The 25,184-nt window shown below is 37.9% G+C and overlaps 1 protein-coding gene across 5 annotated transcripts in view; it reads left to right on the plus strand.

The window, feature by feature from the left end:
- The window catches only part of MYO5A (myosin VA), a 57,036-nt gene that overhangs the window by 14,722 nt on the left and 17,130 nt on the right, over positions 1–25,184 (plus strand). For 4 of the 5 annotated variants that reach the window (XM_088148520.1, XM_088148521.1, XM_088148522.1 and 1 more), the window contains exons 4-28: positions 2,118–2,262; positions 2,691–2,847; positions 4,854–4,997; positions 6,089–6,170; positions 6,860–6,967; positions 7,824–7,930; positions 8,243–8,508; positions 9,295–9,376; positions 10,008–10,148; positions 10,616–10,741; positions 11,114–11,197; positions 12,131–12,289; positions 12,753–12,850; positions 13,398–13,484; positions 13,572–13,680; positions 14,963–15,174; positions 17,077–17,233; positions 18,899–19,138; positions 19,924–20,172; positions 20,661–20,754; positions 21,871–22,019; positions 22,322–22,435; positions 23,204–23,344; positions 23,942–23,995; positions 24,752–24,979. In XM_088148520.1, coding sequence (XP_088004646.1) covers positions 2,118–2,262; positions 2,691–2,847; positions 4,854–4,997; positions 6,089–6,170; positions 6,860–6,967; positions 7,824–7,930; positions 8,243–8,508; positions 9,295–9,376; positions 10,008–10,148; positions 10,616–10,741; positions 11,114–11,197; positions 12,131–12,289; positions 12,753–12,850; positions 13,398–13,484; positions 13,572–13,680; positions 14,963–15,174; positions 17,077–17,233; positions 18,899–19,138; positions 19,924–20,172; positions 20,661–20,754; positions 21,871–22,019; positions 22,322–22,435; positions 23,204–23,344; positions 23,942–23,995; positions 24,752–24,979 — 3,533 coding nt within the window. Of the gene's footprint in view, positions 1–2,117; positions 2,263–2,690; positions 2,848–3,178; positions 3,269–4,853; positions 4,998–6,088; positions 6,171–6,859; positions 6,968–7,823; positions 7,931–8,242; positions 8,509–9,294; positions 9,377–10,007; positions 10,149–10,615; positions 10,742–11,113; positions 11,198–12,130; positions 12,290–12,752; positions 12,851–13,397; positions 13,485–13,571; positions 13,681–14,962; positions 15,175–17,076; positions 17,234–18,898; positions 19,139–19,923; positions 20,173–20,660; positions 20,755–21,870; positions 22,020–22,321; positions 22,436–23,203; positions 23,345–23,941; positions 23,996–24,751; positions 24,980–25,184 lie in introns of those variants that run through there. The other variant, XM_088148525.1, reaches the window with a different exon arrangement.

A 25,184-nucleotide genomic window follows, 5' to 3' on the forward strand; every position in this document is an offset into this window, starting at 1 on the left:
TTATATTGTATTATTCTGTATTGCTATCCTGGTCTTTTTGAGCTGCCAAGTATTGGTCTTAATTGTAAAGCCCTCATATTTAAGATGAATAATTCAGGAAAGGAAGGTTAAACTAATTACAAGGGGGAGATTTGACTTAGGTGAACAATAAAAATAATGTAAAAACAGTGTTCATATATATATAATAGCATTCATATAAAACATTCTAAATGTGTTACCTTTGATATTTGTTTGCTTATAAATTAAGATTCCATATATATAAAATTATTGTTGTTTTAAGAACAGTTTTGAAATTTAAAAAAATTAGGACTTGTCCATTTAATGTAAAAAGATTTTTTATCTGTTGGGTTTAATTTTAAAAGGTTTAGTCCTTGTAATTATATGTAGTTAGCAAGAGCATTTTAATCACCGAAGCATGTTTTAACTAAATGCATTTTAAGCAACCAGAGAGAGATCTTTCCTTCTTCATTTCCATCTGTGTATCTGTCTCAAAGTTTACAGTTTTTATTTTCTTTCTTCCACTGGGAGATGCTTTGCTTGTAGTAGAGAAACAAACACTCTTTTCCCAGGTGAACCAGGCCAGGGTTTACGTACTACCAGAAAATAAGAATTAACTACAACTTTTCTCAAACATTGATTTATCATTAATTGTCAGTGACACTCATGCAGGATTGTCATTCACTTAGGTAATTTTCAGCTGTGGACTCAAACAATTAAATTGCGCTTGCTTCAAAGTGCAGCAAGTCGCGCTCTCGGTTTTGAGGTCCACTTCTTCATTTCAGGGAGTAAGGCCCCGGACTTTCGCTTCAGAGGCGCGCCTCAGTGGCTCATTTGATAGAGAAGCATATCCTATGGGTCTCCTTAAATTCTTTTTTTCCTTTTAAATAATTTTATTGAAGTCTTAGTTTGTATTAGTTTTTAAACTAGAAGAAAAGAAAAAAAAAAAAAAAACAGTTCAGAAGGTGCAGAAAAAAAGGAGAACAAAAGAAAAAGAAAATTAGAAAAGAGAAAAAGAGAAAGGCAACAAAGAGAATAATAAAGAAGGGCTTCCAACCTTCATCGCACCAAGCATAAGCTAATGTGGTAACTTTTCACCCTCTTTTAAAGTTACAAATTAAAAAAAAAAACACTCTTCTCCCCATAGTCTAACTTTTATCTATACACAAATATCATATTTTCAATCCTTGAAAAGTCCATTAGGAGTTACCAGAAATATCAAACAAATTATTTATCCCTGGTCAAATAGTCCATCTTTATATTCCTTCTTTTCGCTCTGCACAATCTTGACCTTTAAATCATTCCAGTGGCATCTCAGGATTTGATCCTTCATCTCTCTCTGGCATTTAAAAGGGGTCTTCAAAGCTTTCACCTGCCTGCTTTGTAAATCCCATAAAGAGGCATCATCCAGGATTTCTTGCCGCAGCTGTTCCGTGTCCAGATCCTTTTCTTGATTGGTCTTTTCTATTCCCATTTTAGTCATCTCAATGTTGTTGTCTTCCATGCCTTCACACTTTATAATGTCTATGTCAGGTAAAAGTTTTTAAAAATTTTTCTCATCTTCTAAAAGTTTATCCATTGAAATCTGTATCCTTTCTGAGATATTACTTATTAATATCTCAGTCCATTTTTCAAAGAAAAAGTTATAACCAGCTTAGCTATTTTAACTCCTTTCTGCCTGGTCCTTTACTTCCCTCTAGTGTCCATTTGCAACCTTCATCAAGCCTCAGTTCCTAATATGGGTTTAGTTCCATTTCAGTCGTTTCCCACAAGTATATTATTTCATTAGATACTTGTTTTCCAAATCTTACAGCAAAAATAACCAATATTCCAAATCTCTCTGATCTCCCAATCTGTTTAAAACTTTCTTAAATCAAAATCCTTTTTTGCTTTTTGCCAATTGTATATTATTTTAAATTCTTGTTGCAGGGTTACAGATAACCCCTCAAATTCCTCATGATATCAATATCACTTAGCCAATACATTGACAAAATGAAAGGGGAAACATACTATTATTGTTGTGGTTGCAGTTCAACATGGGTTAAATCTTTCCTGAAATGATTCCACTGCTTTTCCATGTAATATTGTGATGTCTTCTTTCTGTTGTTATTTGGTTTCAGGTATAGTTTTAGTTGCCATAAATCCTTACGAGCAGCTGCCTATCTATGGCGAAGATATCATCAATGCCTACAGTGGCCAAAACATGGGGGATATGGACCCCCACATCTTTGCTGTGGCTGAGGAGGCATACAAACAAATGGCCAGGTTTGTGGGATGAGGAGGGTTGGCTTTTCACAAGAATATCATCATTAATGAAGTATCACTAATGTTTCAGAAGAGATTGTGGCTGAGTTAAAAATGACAAGTGTGGTGTCTAGGAAACTCTTCTGTGAATAAGGAGACCCCTTGGTTTAAATTTCAGCTTTTCTCTGTCCTTATCTGTAATTTGGGGATTAGTATACCAATTTGCCTTTTTGGATTTGTGCACAGATTGCCATCTATATGATGTAGTTTTGAATACCAAAGTAATGCAGAATTCTTGTTTAGCGTGTTCACAGACAATGGATAAAATTAAGGGTATGGTAAGTTAGATTGCATCTTACAATATGCAAACTCCCCCAAATACAATAAGCTTGTTGCTGTCATGATGGATACAGTCATATACAATCAAAACTAATTTGTTTCTGTTTCAGAGATGAACGGAACCAGTCAATTATTGTAAGTGGGGAATCAGGAGCTGGAAAAACAGTATCTGCTAAGTATGCTATGAGATACTTTGCCACAGTGAGCGGGTCTGCAAGCGAAGCTAATGTTGAAGAGAAAGTATTAGCTTCTAATCCTATAATGGAGGTAAGACCAGAATGTTATTTTGGTCATTTTAACTTTATTAGGGAGCAGTTTTGCCACATGGGTGACTTTCTTCCCCTTTACTGCTTCAACCATGCTGGATTATATAGAAATCAGATAACTGATTTGGATTTTTAAGGGTTGGCAGATTTTGAAGAAAAACAGGAAATGATGGAAACAAAAATATAATGCAAAAGAGAAGTGGATGGGGAGGGAAGGTAAAAAAAATTCACTGATGATTACTTATTAGATGCAGAATATTCAAGAGATCTACTGACAAAACCAACTTCCCCTTTTCTTGAATATTTTAAAATATATTTTTTCTTATTTTAAGCATCTCTTGAAACTCAAACAAAAGTGGAGGTGGCACTATCCGCCCTAATGCAACTTTGTCAGAGGTGTTTTTGATGTATTCAGAGCTCAGGTAATTCTGCCTGGTTTGCCGTGTTGTGTGGAATTTGCAAGCAACTTTACTGAACACTTATCAGTAAAATGTATACTAACCAATAGGCATGTAGTGTGCATTTTCACTTTTCCTTCCAGGTGTGAAATGATCCTGACTTGTAAGGGGGATTTCTCAGAACGCCTTGCTACTCCAACCAGCTTTTCTTAATGTTGTCCCTAAGATAACGGAAGATTGCAAGGAGCTATTGCAATTTTCCTCAGGTTTCTAGTGAACTTTTAAAGTTCTTATGTTCTTTATTCTCACCTGCAGGAGACCTGTCCTGGGGCTCCGAGAGGACTGAACATGAGAATCCCACATTGTTCACTCCATGGTGAAGCAGACAGTCTGCATCATTATTAAGAACATTCAGCACAAACTTGTTCTCATACAAAGCTTTTCTTAAAATGCTAACTTGCTTTAACTGGTTTCATGTTTTGCTTACCATGATAGGCTCCTTTCTTCACCTAGTGCAAGAAAAGCGCAAATAAAACAAGTGGCATAAAAATAATATATAGACGTATATAGGTTTTAAGCATATATTTTTCATATATAGTGGTAACACAACATTTCTAGCTTAATAAAACATTAGATAAATGGGCAATGGGTTAATGCATGTAGGCAGTTTCCTTCTATTGCTCTATATTTAGAAGGGACAACAACTCACAAGGCTACGGCAGGGATGGATACACTGAATGGGGTGATTATGCTTCTGTGTTGGGGAGGTTTCCCAATCCCATCAAAGTTTGGGAAAGGGACAGCACAGATGCAAGGTATCCTTAAGCAACATAGGACAATAATTCAAGATTGTTTAAGGCTTCTGTTGCTCTTCTCTAAGAAAAAATAATTTCCTACCTAGTTTTTGTAAGGATTGCAACTGTGACCTCAGAGAAAACACTGAAGTCTGAGAAGCTAACAGATGATATTTGCCTGCTTTAAAATGTGCATTAATTTTTTTTAGCCTATGCACATCCCTTCACTACATCCCTGGTGATGTACAAATACAATCATTGTTCTAAAAATACTCCCCCATCCTCAGTCTCCAACAGAACCCCTGTTTCAATCTTAGAATGAAACAGTCCACATTTGTGGGTGTGTGCTGGACTGTCACTAACATGCAGTTATTGTTAACAAAAGTGTATGGATGATGAAACTCATTTTCTGAAAGAAGATCTGTTGGAGTAGTGTACAGTTCATCTTGTACATGGTTTTTAATAAAATGATTCTCTGTGCCCACACAAAGAGGTCTGCTTGTGCCTAGTAATACCGTATGCATTTGAAAATGTTAACTGCAGAAATGTTATAGATTAAATTAGGGTGAAAGGTCTCACTTTTTAAGATGAATTTTAAATTATTGATTAAAATTGGCAATTGTTAAAGCAATAGTTCTTGAGTATGATGTAGTCCATCTTTGTTTTTAGATAATGCAGATGTGTTCTCAAAAAGCCATAATCTTAGAAGAGGCATTCGCTCCCATGTGTGTGAGAAAGAAGCCCTTCGTAAGGTGTCATCTATAATTGGAGTGGTTCTTGAGATAGTTGAGCCTGTTCTGTTTCCTTCCCCACAGTCTATTGGGAATGCTAAAACTACAAGAAATGACAACAGCAGTCGCTTTGGGAAATACATTGAAATTGGTTTTGATAAGCGGTATCGGATCACTGGCGCTAACATGAGGACTTACCTCCTAGAAAAATCAAGAGTGGTATTCCAGGTAAAATGGATTCTGCGCTATTTTGAAGTTGCATAATTATGAGTTGTGGGGCAGAGCTGTGCATGATGGCAGGACTAGGTTGGTTACATCTGTAATGGGATGCTGGCAGTCTTCCTCTTTGCAATCTAGGCTGGAAATAGTTAATCCCAGGAAGAAAGTATCTTATTTTCATAGACACCTATAGATAAGCAATTTAGGGTGGTGGTTAAACTCTTGTTCATTTCCCCCCACTTTTTTTTATGCAGAGGGTGGGAAGGTTGTTTCTTTTGTGAAGGAGTAGCAGTCTGTGGGTATAGCTGCTTTGATAACTCTTATACCTATCTATGGGAAGTAACTCTCACAAATGCAAATGATGTTGCTGTAGAAAGATCTTATTGTCAGGCCTAGCCCAAGGAACTCCTGGAGACCGTGTAGGTTCAATCAGCAAGGTTTATTAGCTAGCGCTTATTTACAGAATCTTTTCAGACTGACCAGTAGTTCCGAGGCACAACTCTCTACTATCTTCTGGAATGTTTAGGGATGCGCCAGCTTTCTCCGCTTATCTCCAGAGTGTTGCTCTGGAGACGAGAGCACTGTTTTCACCCCCCTTCCTCCATTCCAGTCCATCACACTTATACTGTAATGGCAAACAAGCAATGCCAGATCATTCAACCTTAAATAGTATTAACAGAAGGATAGCATTCAGAATTTCATAATGTTCAGTTCCATTATATTTGTTCAGTTTCCACTGGTCAGTCTACTTTTGGACTATATCTAGTCCTAGAGGCTATGTTTTAAGAAAGGTATTGATAAACCAACAGATCCCAGGTAGTGTATGATTTGCTATGTGCTCATATGCTATGAGAGACAATTGACAAAATTAGGTAACTTTCATTGGGAGAAGAGAACATTAAGGGGAATCACAATAGCAGGTAACAATTTAGATAATTGATGAGGAAGATGGAGCAGAGGAGTTCTGTGTCGTTCCAGAGGGAGGCTCTAGAACCAGTGGGTAGAAATTGAAAGGGAGCAATTTATGGGTTGTTTTAGACAAAACGTTCTAAGGGTCATATGTGTCATATAGAAGTTCATCCAATTTATTTGTATCAAAGGCAGAAGAAGAGAGAAATTACCATATCTTCTATCAGCTTTGTGCTTCTGCAGCATTACCTGAATTTAAAGCTTTGCGATTGGGTATGTATCGGCATCTATTGTACTATATTTTGGCATTTACCAAAGTAATTTTATTATCTATTGAGTAATAGTCATATGTCTTCCATGTATAAACATGAACCAAATCTAGTGCTATGCATATTACAAACGCTTTAACAATATCAGTGATATTTTAACAGAAATAATTATTTTCTTGATCCCTCTGATTTGTTATGACCTGTGGTCAAAACAATAAATAAATTGAATTCAATTGAATTGAAATTGATCCCTCTGACTGCATTGAATCTCTGCAAAACCTGATTCTGAAGTTTAAAGAAGCTTGGATAAATTTGGCTTGATTTCAGGAGTCTCTAGTTTAAATTTGTTTTAGTAACTTCAGCCTACAAAGTAAGGAGTAGAAATTCTTAATAATGAACAAATATGTGGAGTCCTTGGGGTTCTCTGAGCTTGGTTGTTTTCTTGTAAATGTTTCATTACCCGGCTAGGTAACATCTTCAGTGCTAGAATGGAATGGGGTTTAACAACCAAGCTCAGAGATCCCCAAGGACTCCACAGTTCAACCCTGAGCTACACATATTCCCTTCTATTGAATGAACAAATAGTACATTCTCAATTTACTTGGTCATAGTTACATGACTATTATATGAAATTCATAACATAATTTTGAAGTGCATTTTGGTATAAAAATCAACTTGTTTTTGTTCAAATAGGGAATGCAGGCTATTTTCACTATACAAAGCAAGGGGGCAGCCCAGTAATTGATGGAATTGATGATGCTAAGGAAATGGCTAATACGCGACGGGCTTGCACTCTATTAGGTAAGCACACGACTCTTCAGTGCTGCTCTTAGAATAACTAACCAATGTGGTATATTATTATTTGCAAAAAGAAGGCGGCGAAAAGGATGAATAACTGCTTAAGACGGGGTTCCACTTACTGGGCATGATAGTTTGCAAAATACAGATTGCTCTGGGGAGTTTGCTAATGGGGGAGGAGCACATGTCTGTTTCAATTACACATCGTTTGGCTTTCTTAAAACTGTGCATGGTTACTAAGAGGCTGACTTTCTGGGAAAATTAAGATCTGAAGCACTGTAAGGCTGTCACTTTTATTTCTTGGTGCAAAACTCAGTATTCTCTCACTCTAGGCACCTGCCTTGTTTAAGGATAAAAGTATGTGTTTATTGAAAGTATTAATGGATTGCTTTTAATTGTAAAAGTGCTGAAACAGTGTGTTGTAATTATGCAAGAATGTGATAACATTAGCATAAAAACCATTTGTAAGAAGACAAATATTAAGAGGAGATTCTGTAGGGGCAGACTGACATAGAAACATTTATATTTTATGAAGACACCTAAAGCCTATGAATGTTGGGGCTTGCCTGATTGTAAACAGGGAGGTCATCACGCAGGGTAGATAACAACCTCAAAAAAGCCCATGTTTGCATCTCCCCCAAGTGTCAGTCTGCAGTCTGAAAGCTGGGGGATGGGGCTGTATGTTCTTGTCTTTTTGGTAGAAAAACTAAAAGGGTGACCCTTCTCCCACTCAGTGACTAATTATTACCTTATTATTAACTATACCTTGTATCATTCTTGTTTCAGTACTTAGTAGGACGTTGTTATTGAACGGGACTTTTTATTTATCTTCCCCTGCTTCCCTACCCCAATATGACAGGCATTGTTGATTCCTGTCAGATGGGAATCTTCCAAATCCTTGCTGCTATTCTTCACCTGGGCAATGTGTCATTCATGTCTCGAGATGCTGATAGCTGTACAATACCAGTAAGTTCCAAAACAGTTTAAAGTTGATCCCATTAACATTTCTAAGCTTCCTACTCTTCCTTGTGTGTTTATGTTGTAGTTGTATTGCCAAAATGGAGATAAGCTATATTTTCCCCATCGCTGTTCATATATAGCTTCTATTTTTTCTTTTTAGTTTCTTTCTCATTTTTCTTCAAATTCCATCTTTCCAAAGGGAAGGACTCTCATTAAATCTAAGGCATGGTAGGGGGGATTTTTGTCTGCTTGAAATTTTTAGATGAGTTGTTAGTAATAATATTGTTTTCAATTCTAAGGAGATTATTGTCGTTGTAGCCTAAACACGAACCCCTCAAGATCTTCTGCGATCTCATGGGAGTGGAATATGAACAGATGGCTCACTGGCTTTGCCATAGGAAGCTTGCTACTGCCACAGAGACCTACATCAAACCAATTTCCAAGCTGCAAGCCATCAATGCTAGGGACGCTCTTGCAAAACATATCTATGCTAACCTTTTTACCTGGATTGTAGATCATGTGAACAAAGCTTTGCAATCCACTGTGAAACAGCATTCTTTCATTGGCGTATTAGACATTTATGGGTGAGTGTTTTCTGTCTCAGTATCTTTATCCATTTATTCGGTTTCTATACCACCCAAATGACTTTAGGTGGTTTATAATAGTCAATGTAATAGATTATCTAAAACAATATCTTGATTTTTTATAAAATCAGATTATGTAATAGACAAAACAAAATAGCTTACATCGAGATTCCTGCTAGTGGTGTCCAAATGAATTTGAGAATAATTATATGAAAGAGAGCCAGTTTGGTGTAGTGGTTAAGGCACCAGGCTAGAAACCAGGAGACTGTGAGTTCTAGTCCTGCCTTAGGCACAAAGCCAGCTGGGTGACCTTGGGCCAGTCATTCTCTCTCAGCCCTAGGAAGGAGGCAATGGCAAACCACTTCTAAAATCTTGCCAAGAAAACTGCAGGGACTTGTTCAGACAGTCACCAGGAATCAACACTGACTCGAAGGTACCCCCCAAAATAAATATAAATATAAATATATGAAGGCTTTGTAGGCTGATGTCTTTTTCAAAGTTGCCTGTTTGGTGGGATTCTTTTCATTCATCTGTTGTTTGCTCTCAGTTTCCTCACAGAGGAATTCCAGGATGGGAATTTCATAGTTTCTCTATTGCTAGTGACTAAACTAGGACTGTTTCCTTCTTCTAGGAATGTAGACATTGTATAAATATTGTTTTGTTTTCGTCTTGCCCCTCCTTTCCATTTTGTATTGCTGATATAATTCTTTGAAGTTTTTAGGCCTCAACCATGAAGCTGTTAATTGAATACTTTAAGATATGCTGGCAATTGGTTTTGTTTTTCAGGTTTGAAACATTTGAGATCAACAGTTTTGAACAATTCTGTATAAATTACGCCAATGAGAAATTACAGCAACAGTTCAATATGGTAAGTAAGAAACTTGGTTTTTTGGTGTGATCCTATCCACCCACAGCTTAATTATTCATTTAATACTTAGATCTTCTGGACTGGTGTGAACTTCTTGGGGGTCATGTCCACACTAACTTTCTTAGATTGGTCCAAGACATGGCAGGTACAGTACAGATGTCTTTCCAATAATGTATTTAATTGGATTTCTGCTTCTGCTTGTCATTTCACCCCTGAGGTTTTAGCTCTGAAAGGGATTGTTTCCTTATTCTTTCCCCGTTTATATCATCTTCATTCAGACAGGACCCTTTTAAAAATTTGTCTAGGTGATAATCGCAATAATATAAGCGGGAGGCATGGTCTGAGCTATGCAATCTTATTGTATAATTTTTTGTAACTTTTTTCATATGCTGCAAGCTTTTGTAACTGACTCCTAGTTTAAGAAAAATATTTGACTTGTATCTCTGCTTAATAAAGGAGGTCTTTAAATGTATCTTTTTCTAGAGGGATAGCTATGTTAGTCTGTGGCATCTGATCAAACAGGCTGTCCATTTCAATTTCTGTATCATAGTTAAAGCCCCAGGAAGAACACAAATACACAATCAGTACTGTAACCTTGCTCTGATGATCCATACTCTCCCCTCCCAAACAGCATGTCTTTAAGTTGGAGCAAGAAGAATACATGAGGGAACAAATTCCTTGGACCTTGATTGATTTCTATGACAATCAGCCCTGCATTAACCTCATAGAGGCCAAATTGGGGATTTTGGATCTGCTGGATGAGGAATGCAAGGTTGGTAGTCAAAATTGTCTCGTGTTTTTCCTGTAGAAAGATGTCGATAGAACAAAATAGAATTAATACCCATCTATACCCTCCCTGGTTTTAGCAGAACATCTCTTTTATCTTCTTCAGCACAGTTTGCCTGGTGGGATGTCCTGAGAGGCATGTGGGTCCTGCCCATTCACAGCTTCCATAAGGAACACCCATTCCCATCTCATTTGAATGTGTGGCTGAGTTTTGCTCAATGTCATTTCACGTGTCTCTCTAGCTAAACTCTCTGGGATAGAAGGGGGTCCATGGCTCCCCTGTGGACTGCAGTAAAGGCCAGTTAAAATGTTACAAAATTCCTGCACAGGAAAAAAGGAATATCTCTTCCTTTCACAATGGCACCATTTATAACTTTTCTGTGATTCCTTTTTCCCCCATGGTGTGTCCCCATCAGAAACGTGAAGTCATTTTCCTATCTTTCCCTTCTCTAGATGCCTAAAGGTTCAGATAATAGTTGGGCCCAGAAATTATACAATACTCACTTGAATAAGACAGCACTTTTTGAGAAACCTCGCTTGTCCAACAAAGCTTTTATTATTCAACACTTTGCAGATAAGGTAAGCGATTTTGTTTCCTGGCTGGTGTGGGTATTACTTCTTCTTGTACTTATTCCTTCTGGGGCTATCAAAAGACCCCTTTGCAGTTGTCATTGGAAGGAATTCTTTGGGCGGAAAATGTTTGGCAGGCAATTCAGCAAAGCAAGTACGCTTTGTGCTGAGTGTAATGGCTTCCTTTACTAACTACCACAATCAGAAATGTTGGCAAAGCATTTAAATTTAAATCTGAAACTGGAAATCTCATAAAACAGAAGACATTTATGCTCCTCTAGGTATACCTGTCTTTCTGTGCCACTGATTCTATAACGTCATTACTATTACAACTATAGCCACTATACCATTTTTGGTAAAATTCGATATTTGCATTTCCAGGTGGAGTACCAGTGTGAAGGATTTTTGGAAAAAAACAAAGATACTGTCTATGAAGAACAGATCAAGGTTCTCAGATCAAGTAAGGTTAGTGTTGAGATTCTCCTCCCTGCCACTTCATTTAACCATCATTAAACCAACCCTATAATGACTGGGTTTTAATCATCATTTTCTGCCTTCAGCACTTAGAGAAAAGCAGGATATAAATCTAACCCAGTTACAGCAATAAAATAGGTGCAATATGACAGATCTTCTCCTTCCTTATCATATTATAGGAAACTTAAGTACATAGTTGGAATCAGAAGGAAAAGTTGCTTTCCGTCTTGTCTGATTTGTGTTACCTTTCTTGAAAGCTTACAGATTTCTAGGCATTTGAAAACCATTCTATTTCCCTGTAATCTCTTTTTTAATGGAATATTGTCCTGTATTTCAGTGAAGGTACCATCATTCTTTCTCAAAATTCACAGTGGAAATATAAATATGAGTGAGAAATACTAGGCTGTCAGATTTCACAACTTTTAGAGTGAGCAACATATGACAGTTTCTGCATATTGCATTGGTGGAATGGCCACTCTTGAACCATGTATGCTGTGTGATATGAAAAAACCTATTGGTCTGGTGCAAGCATAAGAGAGTAAGAATGTTGCACCCACAGCATGCTTGAAGTGAGTTAAGTATGCTTGATAATTGCACTGTGAGAACAGTGGAGAAGGTCTTGCATCACCATGTACTGCTTGTGGGCTTCTTGGATGCCTCTGGTTGGCCTCTGTATGACAGAGTCTCCTGGCTAGATACACCACTGCTCTGATCTAGAAAGGGCTGTTCTTGCATTCGTATGCCAATTTAATTAACATGTTTTATAAAGCAAAACTATCTTATTTTTCAAAGCATTTGGGAAGCAATAAAACCAATCTGTGAATGATAATCTCTCCTGGTTTTGGTTCCCCTTTTTATTGCATTACCTTGGGGAAAACTTGCTTAATTCAGAGATGACATTTTTAAACTCTGTGTCTGAATCAGTTTAAGATGCTACCTGAGCTGTTTCAAGAGGAGAAGGCCATCAGTCCCACTTCAGCAACGCCCTCTGGTCGTACCCCACTGTCTCGAGCAGCCATAAAACCAGCCAAGTCGAAAATGATCCAAACGAGCAAAGAACATAAGAAAACTGTGGGGCATCAGGTGAAGAGAATGAATTGCTGTCAATTGAGTACTACTGCATTTCTCTGTTTTGTGCTGTTTCCAGATCATGCAGCCCTATGTTACTCAGGGGTATCCCTCAGATTGGATGGGAGAAGAAGCACTTGCTGTAACCTTTGTGGAGAAATAGTGAAATCTCCCCCACCACCCAACCCACTTTTGTAAATGATGTTTTCTTGGCTGTTAGTTTGCCTGTGCAGATGCTCAATTAAGGATAGGATACCTGGCTCCTTGGATTATTGCATAACTCTGATCAGGATTTATTTCAGTGAATAATACAGATGCAGACTGGCTTTTTTTTAAAAAATAAATGGATAGTAGATGACTTCTTATCTGTCTGAGATGTTATTGGAGATTGCTGCATGGAGAGGTTTCAGTCTAAAGAAGGAGAAGATGCATCAATGTTTTCCTGTACATCTTTTTTCCTTTTTGATCTTTCCTATAGTTCAGAAATTCTCTGCATCTTTTGATGGAGACCCTTAATGCCACAACTCCACATTATGTGCGGTGTATTAAACCAAATGACTTCAAGTTTCCATTTATGTAAGTTCATGATGCTATAATATTTGCCCTCTGAACATATTGGGGGGGAAAAACATTTGCTGGTATTTGATTTGGACAGAAACAAACAGACGTCATGTCCTTGGTCATTTTATTAGCTATAGCTAAATTTGTACCTTGGAAAATGTCAAGGCTGTTGTCCCGCGATAGAATTTTTATTAATGGAACACTGTTTCTGTGATGGAACCTGAAAAAGATTTTTTCTTGTTTATGAGTTAAATGCATTGAGATAACATGTTTGACTAGTAGTCCTTTGGCTCATTATAGCAAGTTTCTTATACTCCTATGGCCTTACTTGGCTGCTAAACTGATTTCAACACTTCCTGCTCAACGAACATCTGCTGGAGCCCATTTTGGAAGCCAAGGACTCATTTGCATCATTTTGTTAATTTTTGAGCAACTCATCCTTTCCCTCATGATAAACACTTCTGTGCTATGATCACACTTCTGTCACTGAGCACATATCTGTAGATGTTTTTTTACAGTTTTCTGTCTCCCAGATAACTCCGAGCTATGTGTTCCCATGTAGGTTTGATGAAAAGCGGACCGTACAACAGCTCAGAGCTTGTGGTGTGCTGGAAACAATCCGTATCAGTGCAGCTGGTTTCCCTTCTAGGTAAGCATGTCACACAGGTGTGGGAATACAGTGTGCACTTCAAAGAACTTTTCTGATTGGCTAATCCACTTTGCCTCTTGAAACCAGGTGGACATATCAAGAATTCTTCAGCCGCTATCGTGTCCTGATGAAGCAGAAAGATGTCCTCAGTGACAGGAAACAGACTTGTAAAAATGTCTTGGAAAAGCTGATTCTGGTAATGGATTTATGGCACTTAAGGTTAACCCTAACCCATGCTGGGTGGATCCCTGTCATTTGAAGGATGCTCAGTGAAATGGTTCTCCAGTCTTCTCTACTAGTGTGGCTCAATTGTAAATTGTAATCCAGTTTTTCAGATAGATGCTGTTGTTTCACCCCCAATCCCAAAGGATAGTCCTACACCCTTGCTTGCTGATCCATTTAGATTATATTCATATTACTGGACTATTATTGGCTTCTTAATCTGAAGCATTCAAGAATTGGCATGTTTTATTTTCCACACGCTTAATGTTTTGTGTTTTCAAATGGATTCTGTGTATGATATTTAGGTAGGGTTTGGATTCTGTTTTTGTTTTTTTAATTATTATTATTACTTGTTAACACCTGGAAGAGCTAGTTAAGCATAGAGGGGAAGGAGATACTTATATTTAAAATTGTTTCATTTTCAACATGTAAATATGATTTTTCAAGGAGAAATTTATATGGTTGCTGAGAATCAACACTGACTTGATGACACATAATCAAAATATCATTTTAATTTCTCACCTCTTAAAAAAATAGTAGCATGGGAGGGGGAGGGGTTTTTTTAGCAGGAAAATAGCATGGTATAAAGACTCCTTTGCCTTGATCTGACTGAGTTATCCATCCCCTGAAAACGGCTTTTAGTTCCTGAGAAAGATATTAGAAGTTCCAATTACAGAAGTCTGATGTGTCAAGTGGAATTTGACCTTTGCCCAGGGTGTAGAAATGAAAGTACAATTATGTAGCAATAGTTCCCTCCACATCCCGAATTCTTTGGGTCTTGTCTCAGGTAAGCGTGTGTAAGATTGAAAATCCATTTATGCCATGGCAGCTAAACTGGATGAAAGGCTCCTTCATTTAGATGTCCTATAGAGAAGACGAATTAATTTAGTTTCCTAATTCTCCCTTTTAAACTTTGACACTTTGGTATATTGATGTGTGTTTAACCTTCCTGCTTTTTGGGAAATACCATTCATGCTTAGAATGAATTGCCTAACACAGAGTGAATAATAGCACCCTAGATTTTCTTGACATTCTGAAATTATCATTATATATTAGAAAATAGAACTATATGGTCCAAATATTTTTATCCTTTAAAATTTATATTTTAATATATTCTGCTGCTTCTGCATCATAGGACCTTCATAATATCATAAGATATTTTTATGAGCTCTTCTATCTCTGAATCCACTCTGTCTTTTTATTGATATTGCAAAATGTCAGTCTGATACTGATTATACTTTTCCCTCTGAAAATAGGACAAGGATAAATACCAGTTTGGGAAGACAAAAATATTTTTCCGGGCTGGTCAAGTAGCTTATTTGGAAAAAATAAGGGCTGATAAACTAAGGGCAGCTTGCATCCGTATCCAAAAAACCATCAGGGGGTGGTTGATGCGAAAGAAGTACCTGCGCATGAAGAAGGCAGCTATTACCATTCAGAGATATGTCCGTGGGTACCAAGCACGATGGTAAGATGATCCTCTGGGGAAATTTGTTTTTGTAATCCCACCTTAGTTACTTAATAAGTAACTCAAGGCGGCGAACATACCTAATACTCCTTCCTCCTCCTATTTTCCCCACCCCTGTGAGGTGAGTTGGGCTGAGAGAGAGTGACTGGCCCAAAATCACCCAGCTGGCTCTCGTGCCCCAGGCAGGACTGGAACTCACTGTCTCCTGGTTTCTAGCCTGGTGCCTTCACCGTTAGACCAAACTAGCTCTAATTTTTTATTTTTTATTTTTATAATTTATAATTTATAATTAAACTTCTTTCATTCTTATGATGACTTGCTGTAAGTTGTTTCCTTGCTGTCTATTCAGTTTTCTTTAAAATCAGATTATTATAGGCTGTTTATTGGAAGATAGGCCTGTGCCATTGGATATTCATAAGACAAATGCTTTCTATTTTTCAGCCTGCTTATGATTGGATTGCAAGAGGTTGTAGAATGTCTGGTGGAGCATAATATGGGGTAGATGAGCTATTTTTAGTTTGATTAGGGGAGTGAAAATTAGTTGCAGGCTTGGTATAGGCTGAAAAACACAAATCATCGAAATTGAATATTAGTGGCTACTAGTCATATGCATTTTGTGGGTTCAGGGGCCGTGAAGACTCAGTCCTAAGTATGGGAAGTAGAGACATTTCTTGAAGACCCTGTTTCTGATCGATCACCTTGGAGGCATTTGGTTGGCCACTCTGGCTAGTGCTCAATTAGATGAGCCATTGGTCTTATCCAGTAGAGCCCTTATCAGAATGTAATTTTGTGCTGCATCTTTGACTTTCCCAAAAATAATATTTGATTAGCCAGGTTTTATCTAATATAGTTTCCTGAGGCTCTTTATAAAATAAACTCAGAGACAATAGCATAGAACGATAGATCCTAATCGTTCCTTTATTCAGATTACTACTGCATCATCAAAAGCTTTTGAAGACCACCATGTAAGCCAGTGTAGAAACATAGTACATGTTGCTAACGTGTTTGTGACTATCTTGATGGCGTCTATGGGACCCAAAATTATTATTTCAGATTTTTTAAAAAAGAATGTTGCTGAAACCTACAGAATTTGAGTGAGAACAACAAAATCTTGTTGTAGACTTGGTGCTTTGCCAAGATTCTGATAGTTTTTACAAAATTTTATTTTGGCATCTGCAACAAGGACCATCTTTAGTATCAATTATAGTCAGACTACAGGTCAGGAGCCATGGTGTAGAACTGTGGTGGAGGAAAGAGACATTTTCTGATGTATATTTCTACTTCGGCTGCTTCTTTCTTAGATGCTAGATTATGGCTCCTCAAGTTTGAAGTTTTGCTCACAAAAGGTCTAACTTTTTATGATCACTACTGTGTAGTGAAAGATGTGGAGGCAATTAAAAGTCTGCTGCAGGGGAAGAAGAAGCGCATTAGGATTTATTCATGTACACATAGTGTACATATTGAAGGAATCATTTCTTCCATACTTTGAGGGGTGCAGTTTTCCATGTGGATTGCAGCATGAACTGTAGCATAATAGGTAGGAAACAGAACCTGCACATCTCTGCTTCTTTACACAGAGTAAGGTTGTTGAACACAACCATTTCTGAACTGGAACACTTTGGAGTTGAATGTCAGCTTACAGGTGTTCCAGAGTCCCACATAACCAGGTGTTTCCAGATCCCTTGCAACTTTACATAGGCAATAAAATTTGCCACTTTGGGGCCACTAAGTTCTCTTGGTGAGTCTTGGTGACTCAGTTCAACCTGCCTCATGGAGTTGTTGGAATATATTTGAAAGAGGAACTACTATGTATACTACCTTGAGTCCGTGGAGGAAGATAATATTCTAATCTAATAAATTAATTTTCATTCTGTCTTTTCTTTCCCCCATTTTCCTGGTCAGTCTTGCAATGTTTTTACGAAGGACCAAAGCTGCCATCATTATTCAGAAATTCCAGCGCATGTACGCTACCCGCAAGCGGTATCGACACACCCGAGCAGCTACTGTTATTCTCCAGTCACACTTGCGAGGCTACATTGCCAGGAAGAAGTATCATAAGGTAAGCCAGTCCTTGGTTTATGATTTTGAGTTCTCTCCAAAAGTTATGATCTGACAATACTCTCTTCCAGGATGCTGTAGAATGGATGAGTGTTTTAATGTTATTTCTGTGTGCCCATTTCTCAAGGTACAGCTCAGTGCAGTTGAATCCCAACAGAGAAGAATATTGGTGGTGCAAATCTTTGCAAATTATGTATCCCATAATACATAATATGCAAATTATATATCCTATAATCGATATTCTCTCTAATCCTTTTTCCAATGAGTTCAGTGTTCATTGGGGTTAGCTGCTGACAAAAACATAGTGATCTGTAATCCTGACCTATCAACATCCAGAATTCTAAATTGAGTGGATTTTGACAAACTCTTACACCCCCTTATTTGAACCAACTCCCCTTTTTTTGAACATTATTCTGTAGGAGAATTTTCATTGTGTTCTGTTAGATTGTAGAAGCCTTTAAAAATAGATACTCCTTCAGTTTCTGAACCTTTGTGGTTTTGCAAGAATTTCAAAGATGGCCCAGTTGTGTTGCTGGATAATGTCTTCTGACACATCAATGGTATTCCGGTAATTAAAGATGATTTTATTCTGCATGGCATGTTCTTTGCCTGTGGATGCTATCACAACAGATGCCTTGTTATTATAAGACCTGGTATGGATAATAATTACTGGCCTGTAATAAGAGTTGAATCATCTGCTTACCTGTTCTGAGGAGAATCCCAAATGAGATTCTGTTGGGAGGCTCACATTTTTACAGGAATCTCCACTGTTCCAAGTCTATAGATGCTGTTTTGTAAACAGTCTAATGGATGTAGGAAAGTTTCTGATATTTGAATATTCTTTGGATGTACTGGGATTATTTGTGTCAACCTGTGGACCTGCTGTGGCTGTTGAATCAAGGTATTTCTAGAGCATTTGAACAGAGCAATGGCATAATGATAGTTGGGAATATGTTGTGTCAGGTTTCTTGGCATAACTTAGGTATAAGAAATATTATTCAAATGACTAAGCTTTAAACATGAAACTAGAGAAAAGCTAGTTAATGTAGTATTAGAAAGCAGACTTCTCTAAATTGTTTTCCTGATCCCCTGAACAAGAATTACAAGTGGAGTTGTTGGCTGACAAATCAGGGAGTTGTCCCAGCATAATCTTGAAGTCACAAGATGGATGAAGGATCTTGAATCTTTCCTAATAGCTGGGTTCATTTTGGGAGTTTTAATTGTTTGTATTGATTTTGAGTATTATTTTTGTATAATATAAAAATGCCCAAATTGATTAATTTGTCAACTGAGTCTATCAGTACCGGAATAAAGCAATATTAATTTGTTTATAAAATATGGACTTTTAATCAATAACTTATGACATGAATAATGATTTCCAAAAATGGTCAGAAATCAGCTTTTTTTCTTGGCTATCCAAATGTTTAGGCACTGGAGAGATCAGTGAATTTGTCCCACCATTTTAGCCTTGGGTGGCAAAGCAAGCTACTCCTATAAATTAGGAGCACATATTTTGTTTTTCCTTCCTAGTTTTAGTTTGTTTTACTTTTCACTTGGCCACAACTCGCCTTCATTGTGCTGTTAGTTAATTATCCCTTGTAGCAGATTTCAGTCAAAGATCTGAAATGCAGGAAAAGGATGCTCAGCCTGTCTTTTCGATGTACAGATGCTTTGGGAGCACAAGGCCACCATTATCCAAAAACATGTGCGTGGCTGGCTGGCTCGCTTGCACTATCACAGGACTTTGAAGGCAATTATTTATCTGCAATGCTGCTACCGGCGCATGATGGCAAAGAGGGAGCTGAAGAAACTGAAGATAGAGGCCCGCTCTGTAGAACACTATAAGAAACTCAACGTTGGCATGGAGAATAAGATTATGCAGCTCCAACGTAAAATTGATGACCAGGTAAAATGATGTATAACTGTGGATTAAATGATGAGCGGTCTTGCATTTGAATCAGGGCCTCTTTGAATGTTGGAAATCTAAAATCTGAGCCTGCTGGAAAAAATCTTCACGGAAAACGCAAAAAATTTAGTAAACAGAATACAAGCAGGTATATATTAGTGTGCAGAAATGGCTATTGTATGTGACAATTTGTACATAGTTTTTTTTAAAACAGATCTATAACCCCACATTTTTTACAAGTGAACACAGAGGATGCTTACAACACAACAGCATCCTACAATTTATAAAAATATACCAATTATAAAGGTAGAAAACAATAAGCTGTTCTGCAAAACATTGGGCATGTTTGACTCATCCTGTTCAAAAGCACTTTCCATTTAGGATATTGTGCTCATTAAAAACTACCCTCACTTTGTAGAAATATACAACTGGTTCTTGCTTTCTTTTAAAGCACATCATTTGTAACCAGTAGATAATACACCCTGTTACTTCATTCACACTAGATGATACGTTGCTTTCAAGCTTCTGTGGGGCATAACTAAGTATGGTACAGAGATGAAAAGAGGAGACACTCCCTGCCTCAGGAGAAACTTGGTAGCCTAATGTATAGCCTCTTCCTATACATATTTATATATATTTAATACTGAAAGGATGGGGAAGGTGCAGTTGTAATGTAGGGTGATGTATATCTTCTGAGTACATGGGAAATAAGATGATCCATAAATATTTACCCTGTGTCTGTTACACTCTAAAGATTCAACTGCGTTATTTTGGGTTTTGTTCAGTCACGAGACTCCAGATCCCTTGTTGAGAAGCTCACTAGTTTAGAGACAGCATACAATTCTGAGACGGAGAAGCTGAGGAATGACATAGAAAGGCTTCGGATGAGTGAAGAAGAGGCCAAGAATGCCACCAATCGCGTCATTAGCCTTCAAGAGGAGATTGGCAGGCTCCGAAAGGAGTTGAACCAGACCCAGACTGAGAAAAGAACAATTGAAGAAAAGGCAGATATCTATAAGCAAGAAACAGACAAGGTAAAATTGTTTGGCTCTGAAGCACACCAATTTGAAGTACTGCTGACGAAGAGCAATGTAGGGATGGGTGCATGAGTCCCGTTCTCTTCCCCACACTTTTGCTCCTGTCTCTCCCCAGTTGATTGCAGCCTGTAGTTTGAGTAGAACAGCTTCATCAAAGTTACACTTAAAAAAAAAGAAAAACAGTTTTACCATTTCTATCATTTTCATCAAGATAGGAGTTCCTTATATTGTAAATCAGGCTTTTTCCAAGAAGCACCTTCCCAGTGCTGGCTGGGGTTCATGGTAATGGAGGGCCCCGCTTGAGGAAGCCTGATCTACAATATATTGTCCTAGACTAGGTGAAATGTTGTGTATAGACAAGACTTTGATAATGATGCCAACAGCCTCATCATAAGCTTAGCAATTAACTTTATTGGAATCATGCAAAACAGCTAATCAATTTATTGCCAGAATACTAAAATCTTTCCCTTCAAACCTTTTTTTAGCTGGTGTTGGAACTAAAAGAGCAAAACACGCTTCTTAAAAAGGAAAAGGATGAGCTGAATAGTCGCATCCAAGATCAGGCCAAAGAAATTACAGGTAAACTCAGATTGGGAATTTACTTTGGCTGAGTTTTTAAAACTAGCTTCTGTGTTTAATAAGCATATGCAGGAGGGATGCTGGGCCGGAAGGAATTCCCTTCCTCACTTGTAGGGAGAAAGTGATGAGTGAACTGGGCAACCCAAGCGTGAAATCATGGAGGATCTTTTTCTTTTGAGGGCTGTGTTGTGTTGGGGTTCCTGTGCCAGTCATAGGTGGGGCCAGAGTTAATGGCAAGAAGGCCATAGCCAACATAGGCAACCCTACCCTTTTCCTCGCTCATTGACAGCCCCTCTTGCTTTCCATAGTTCTCGTGTGCATTTGAAACCTCCCATACCCATTTGTAGGTTCTTTGAGACTGCAGACCTGAGTTGAATCAGTTTGTTATACCCAGTTTTCAAACTGCCCCAATGTAAGGGTGATATGTGTTAGAATTTTATTTCATCATGCCCAAGCACACTTCTGTCCTCCAACCTGAGCAAGTTATATAACACTAATCAGTCTGAAGTGTTTTGCGTATACTGAAGAAAAAAGGACTTGAAATGGTTGTTACTCACTTAAATTTACAAAAGGAGTATTACTAATTATTATTAGGGTATTAATACCTATTAATACCTAACTCACGTCTAACCTATAATTTTAGCTATTTTTGGTTGTATAGGGGGAAAAGAAGGAAAGTAAGAAAGCTTAATTTATTTTTATTGCTATATAAAATAAATAAATAATCAATATACCGTATAAAACAACCCCCCAAAATCAAATAACACTATAGCAGTTACATTTTTTGTGAATCAGTACTGCACTTGATTGTATTGTGTATGACTATTAGCTATTGTATGGAGTCTTATTTAAATTGGGCCCTGGCCATGCAGTGACTTAGAAATGGTTGAGGAGTGACAGCTGGGTGTTTAACATTCCCGTGCTCTCCTCCCTGCCCTATAAGATGCCAAGGTAGCTGTGGATAATTGAAGTAGAGATGGACATGGACTAGGGCAGGAGGGAAGGAAGGAATGGATGGAGTGGGGTAGGGATGCCAAAACATTGGAGAAGAAACACCTCTTAACAGGTGGCTTTGATATAGATAAATCTTGATTTAATTTTTCCTTTTCTTTGCAGAGGTCATAGAGAAAAGGTATCTTGAGGAGACAAAACAACTGGACCTAGATCTGAACAATGAAAGGCAGAGATATCAGAATCTGCTCCAAGAGTTCAGCCGGTTAGAAGAGCGATATGATGACCTCAAGGATGAGATGAAGCTGATGGGGGTGAGCTGGCCCGATGCCAAATTCAGGATTCAGTATCAGTCTTGGGTCTGGAACAGAAGCTGTCCAATAGCTCAAAAGGAATGGGAATGTGCACAATTCAGATTGTAAACACAGTGAATGAGGAGGGCAATCTTCTTCCTGCTTGCTGCTTCTCCATCTGCCTTTATTCAGCAAAGACTCCTCATTTTTCTCCATAAATTTGCTAAGTTCCCACCCCTTCAAGAGATGAACCAATTAAAGTGCAGGAAACCTTTAGGCTATGGAGGCACCAAAGTTAATGCTAGTGCTCACTTTCTTTCCAGAGTGTTTCCAAGCCAGGGCACAAGAGAACAGACTCCACCCATAGTAGCAATGAATCAGAATATACTTACAGCTCTGAGATCACTGAAGCTGAAGATTTACCAATGAGAACAGAGGTAAGGTTGGAAAATACACTACAATTTGTTATTTTCTCTGGGCCATGACGCAGCAGTTGTGCAGAAGTGACAACCTTGTCATCATATAGCAAATCAGTTCTGGAGATAGTTTTTGAATATCCAGAAATGTTCAAGCGTACTAAGTACCTGATGGTTGAGCCAGATTTTTAAACTATGATTTAAAACATCTCAGTATTATAAAGTTACAAGAACCTAGTGTGTTCATAATTTATATTTGACTCTTAACTGTCACCCTGTTTTTTTTTTCCTTTCCATAAAATAAGGCAGAAATCCATGGTTGATCATGGACCTTAAAGTGTGTACTAGGCTTCAATTTTTAAAGCTTTAGGATAGATACTTTTAAAATTAGGTTTGTTTATCAAACTGAGCTTTTAAATTTTTTGATTTATAAAATAACAATTTGAAAGAATTTGAATATCAATAAGTAGCTGTTTTAAACAAGTAAAAGGTATATATTCCCCATCATGTCTTTCCCTTTAATTCTTGCTAACTTTTACATTCGGCTTGCATGCTAACATGTTCATTTAAAGCCAGCTTGGGATATGACCCTTATGGAGACTTCATACTGCTGCTCTGATGTTGTTTGCACTGTAGGTCCTCCATATTGTGGGCCCTATTTCCTGAAAGCTCTCATTTCCATGTGTTTTCATCTTTTCCTCATGATAACAAACGGTGTGTAGGCTGCCCCTCCTTCAGTAGCTTGGAAACTTTCTGACCCCACCCTTCCCCATTTGTCCTGTAAATCAGGAACCAAGTGAGAAGGCACCTTTGGACATGTCTCTCTTCCTCAAACTACAAAAACGAGTGAAGGAGCTGGAGCTAGAAAAGCAGTCCCTGCAGGATGAGCTAGACAGAAAGGAGGACCAAGTTATTCGAGCCAAGGCCAAGGTAAGATAGAAAGGATTAAGTATCTTTAGAATTTAAGCTTGTTCAGGTGGTGGTGACAGTTGGGATCTTATTCCACCTCCTCTCCCATTCAGCAGATGGAAGGTAGGTCCATGATTCCCTCCAGGGGAAGATGCAGAAGGTAACTAAGGAATATGCGAAACACTACTAGTGTTTTCGTTGTAGTTGTCCAATTAAGATTTTTGTTGTTTTGATCCACTGGTGTTAGAAGCAGGTTAGAATATTATTTTTTTCTTGTGGTATTTTGTTTCATGAACATCCCTTATGAACCTTAAAGGATGTTTTAATCTGGTTTTTACCCTTTATCTTAATATTGTTGATAAAATCAGCTGAGTGGTACTTTTAGTAATTGTAACCTTTGGAAAATCATTCACCTTTCCTTCTTGGCTTAGGCTGCAGAATCCTGTCCCTACTTACTGTTATACATTGCTTAAAAAGCTTAAACATTACATAAACATTACCAATTATCTAAACATGAATACAGGGAATTCACTGAAAAATCTATTTCTTCTTGATAATGTCTGAAATGTTCTGTTTTTAAAACTGGAATCTCTTTTTTTGTGTCTTGAATTTTTCCAGGAGGAAGAAAGGCCTCAGATGAGAGGAGCAGAGCTGGAATATGAATCTCTTAAGGTTGTGAGGAGTATTGTATTTTGGATCGCTGAATCCTATGCATTACCCCCAAAGTAGGCTAAATTAGAAAAAACAGATTTAAATGGTATTTCCTGAACTTTTTTTAAAGTATGTCCTAATGGTTCATGTACATACTACAGTACAATTATACATGGAGGCTGGTAGTCAGTGGTGATTTGGTTATTCTAATTTTTAGACTGAGGCACATTGACAAAAGTACCTGGAATTTGTCCAGCTTCCGCAATATGAAAACATCAGTGTGTCTGGAAGGCACCAAGATTTCTAGACTACTTTTCCACTCTAGGAATGTCTAAGTCAATGTTTTTCAAACTTAGCAGCTTTAAGATGTGGGAACTTCAACTTCCAGAATTCTGGCTGGTTGGAGAATTCTGGGAGTTGAAGTCTCCACATCTTAAAGTTGCCGAGTTTGAAAAACACTGGTCTAAGTATTTCCACTCTGTATATTTTAACTGATTGCCATTCCTTCCATGGAAGAAAACCAGACAATACAAACACAAGGACAGGTCTCTTATGACTTCATCAGTCCACCAATTCATAGAGTTCTTTAGTGGAAATCACAAAGGTTTCATCTGGAATAAAGTAGACATATGTTTGTGATATACATAAGGGCTAGAACATCTTGTTTCAAACCCATTGGTAACTAAAATTGGCTTTTTTACCTTGATCTTGATTTTTGTTAGGACAGCTGATGAATGAGGACAACTCTTGTTGTTTTTCCCACCTTATACTCTGCAGCGTCAAGAGCTTGAGTCAGAGAATAAGAAACTAAAGAATGAATTGAATGAGTTGAGAAAGGCCCTGATGGAGAAGAGTGCTCCGGATGTCACTATGCCTGGTGCCCCAGCATACAGGGTCCTTTTGGACCAAATGACGTCTGTCAGTGAAGAGCTGGAGGTACGCAAGGAGGAAGTTCTCATCTTGAGGTCTCAACTGATGAGCCAGAAGGAGGCAGTCCATCCCAAGGTGAATAGCAGAAGCAAAACTGGTTGTATCATCCATTCATGTCAGTTAACAGCGCAAGGGCGGTTCATATTGCTTCTTTTCTTCCGAAGTACGATCCAGAATCAAACCAAATACTGGCATGGATTTTCTTCTGTAGCACATTAGCTATGTGTAAAACAGATTAAATGCAGGATTTATATGTCCTCTGTTCCACTGCAGGAAGCTC

Source organism: Python bivittatus, unplaced genomic scaffold (assembly GCF_059951505.1).
Source record: "Python bivittatus isolate LINGU-HERP-01145 unplaced genomic scaffold, Pbiv_v1 ctg000530_np1212, whole genome shotgun sequence".
NCBI lineage: Eukaryota > Metazoa > Chordata > Lepidosauria > Squamata > Pythonidae > Python > Python bivittatus.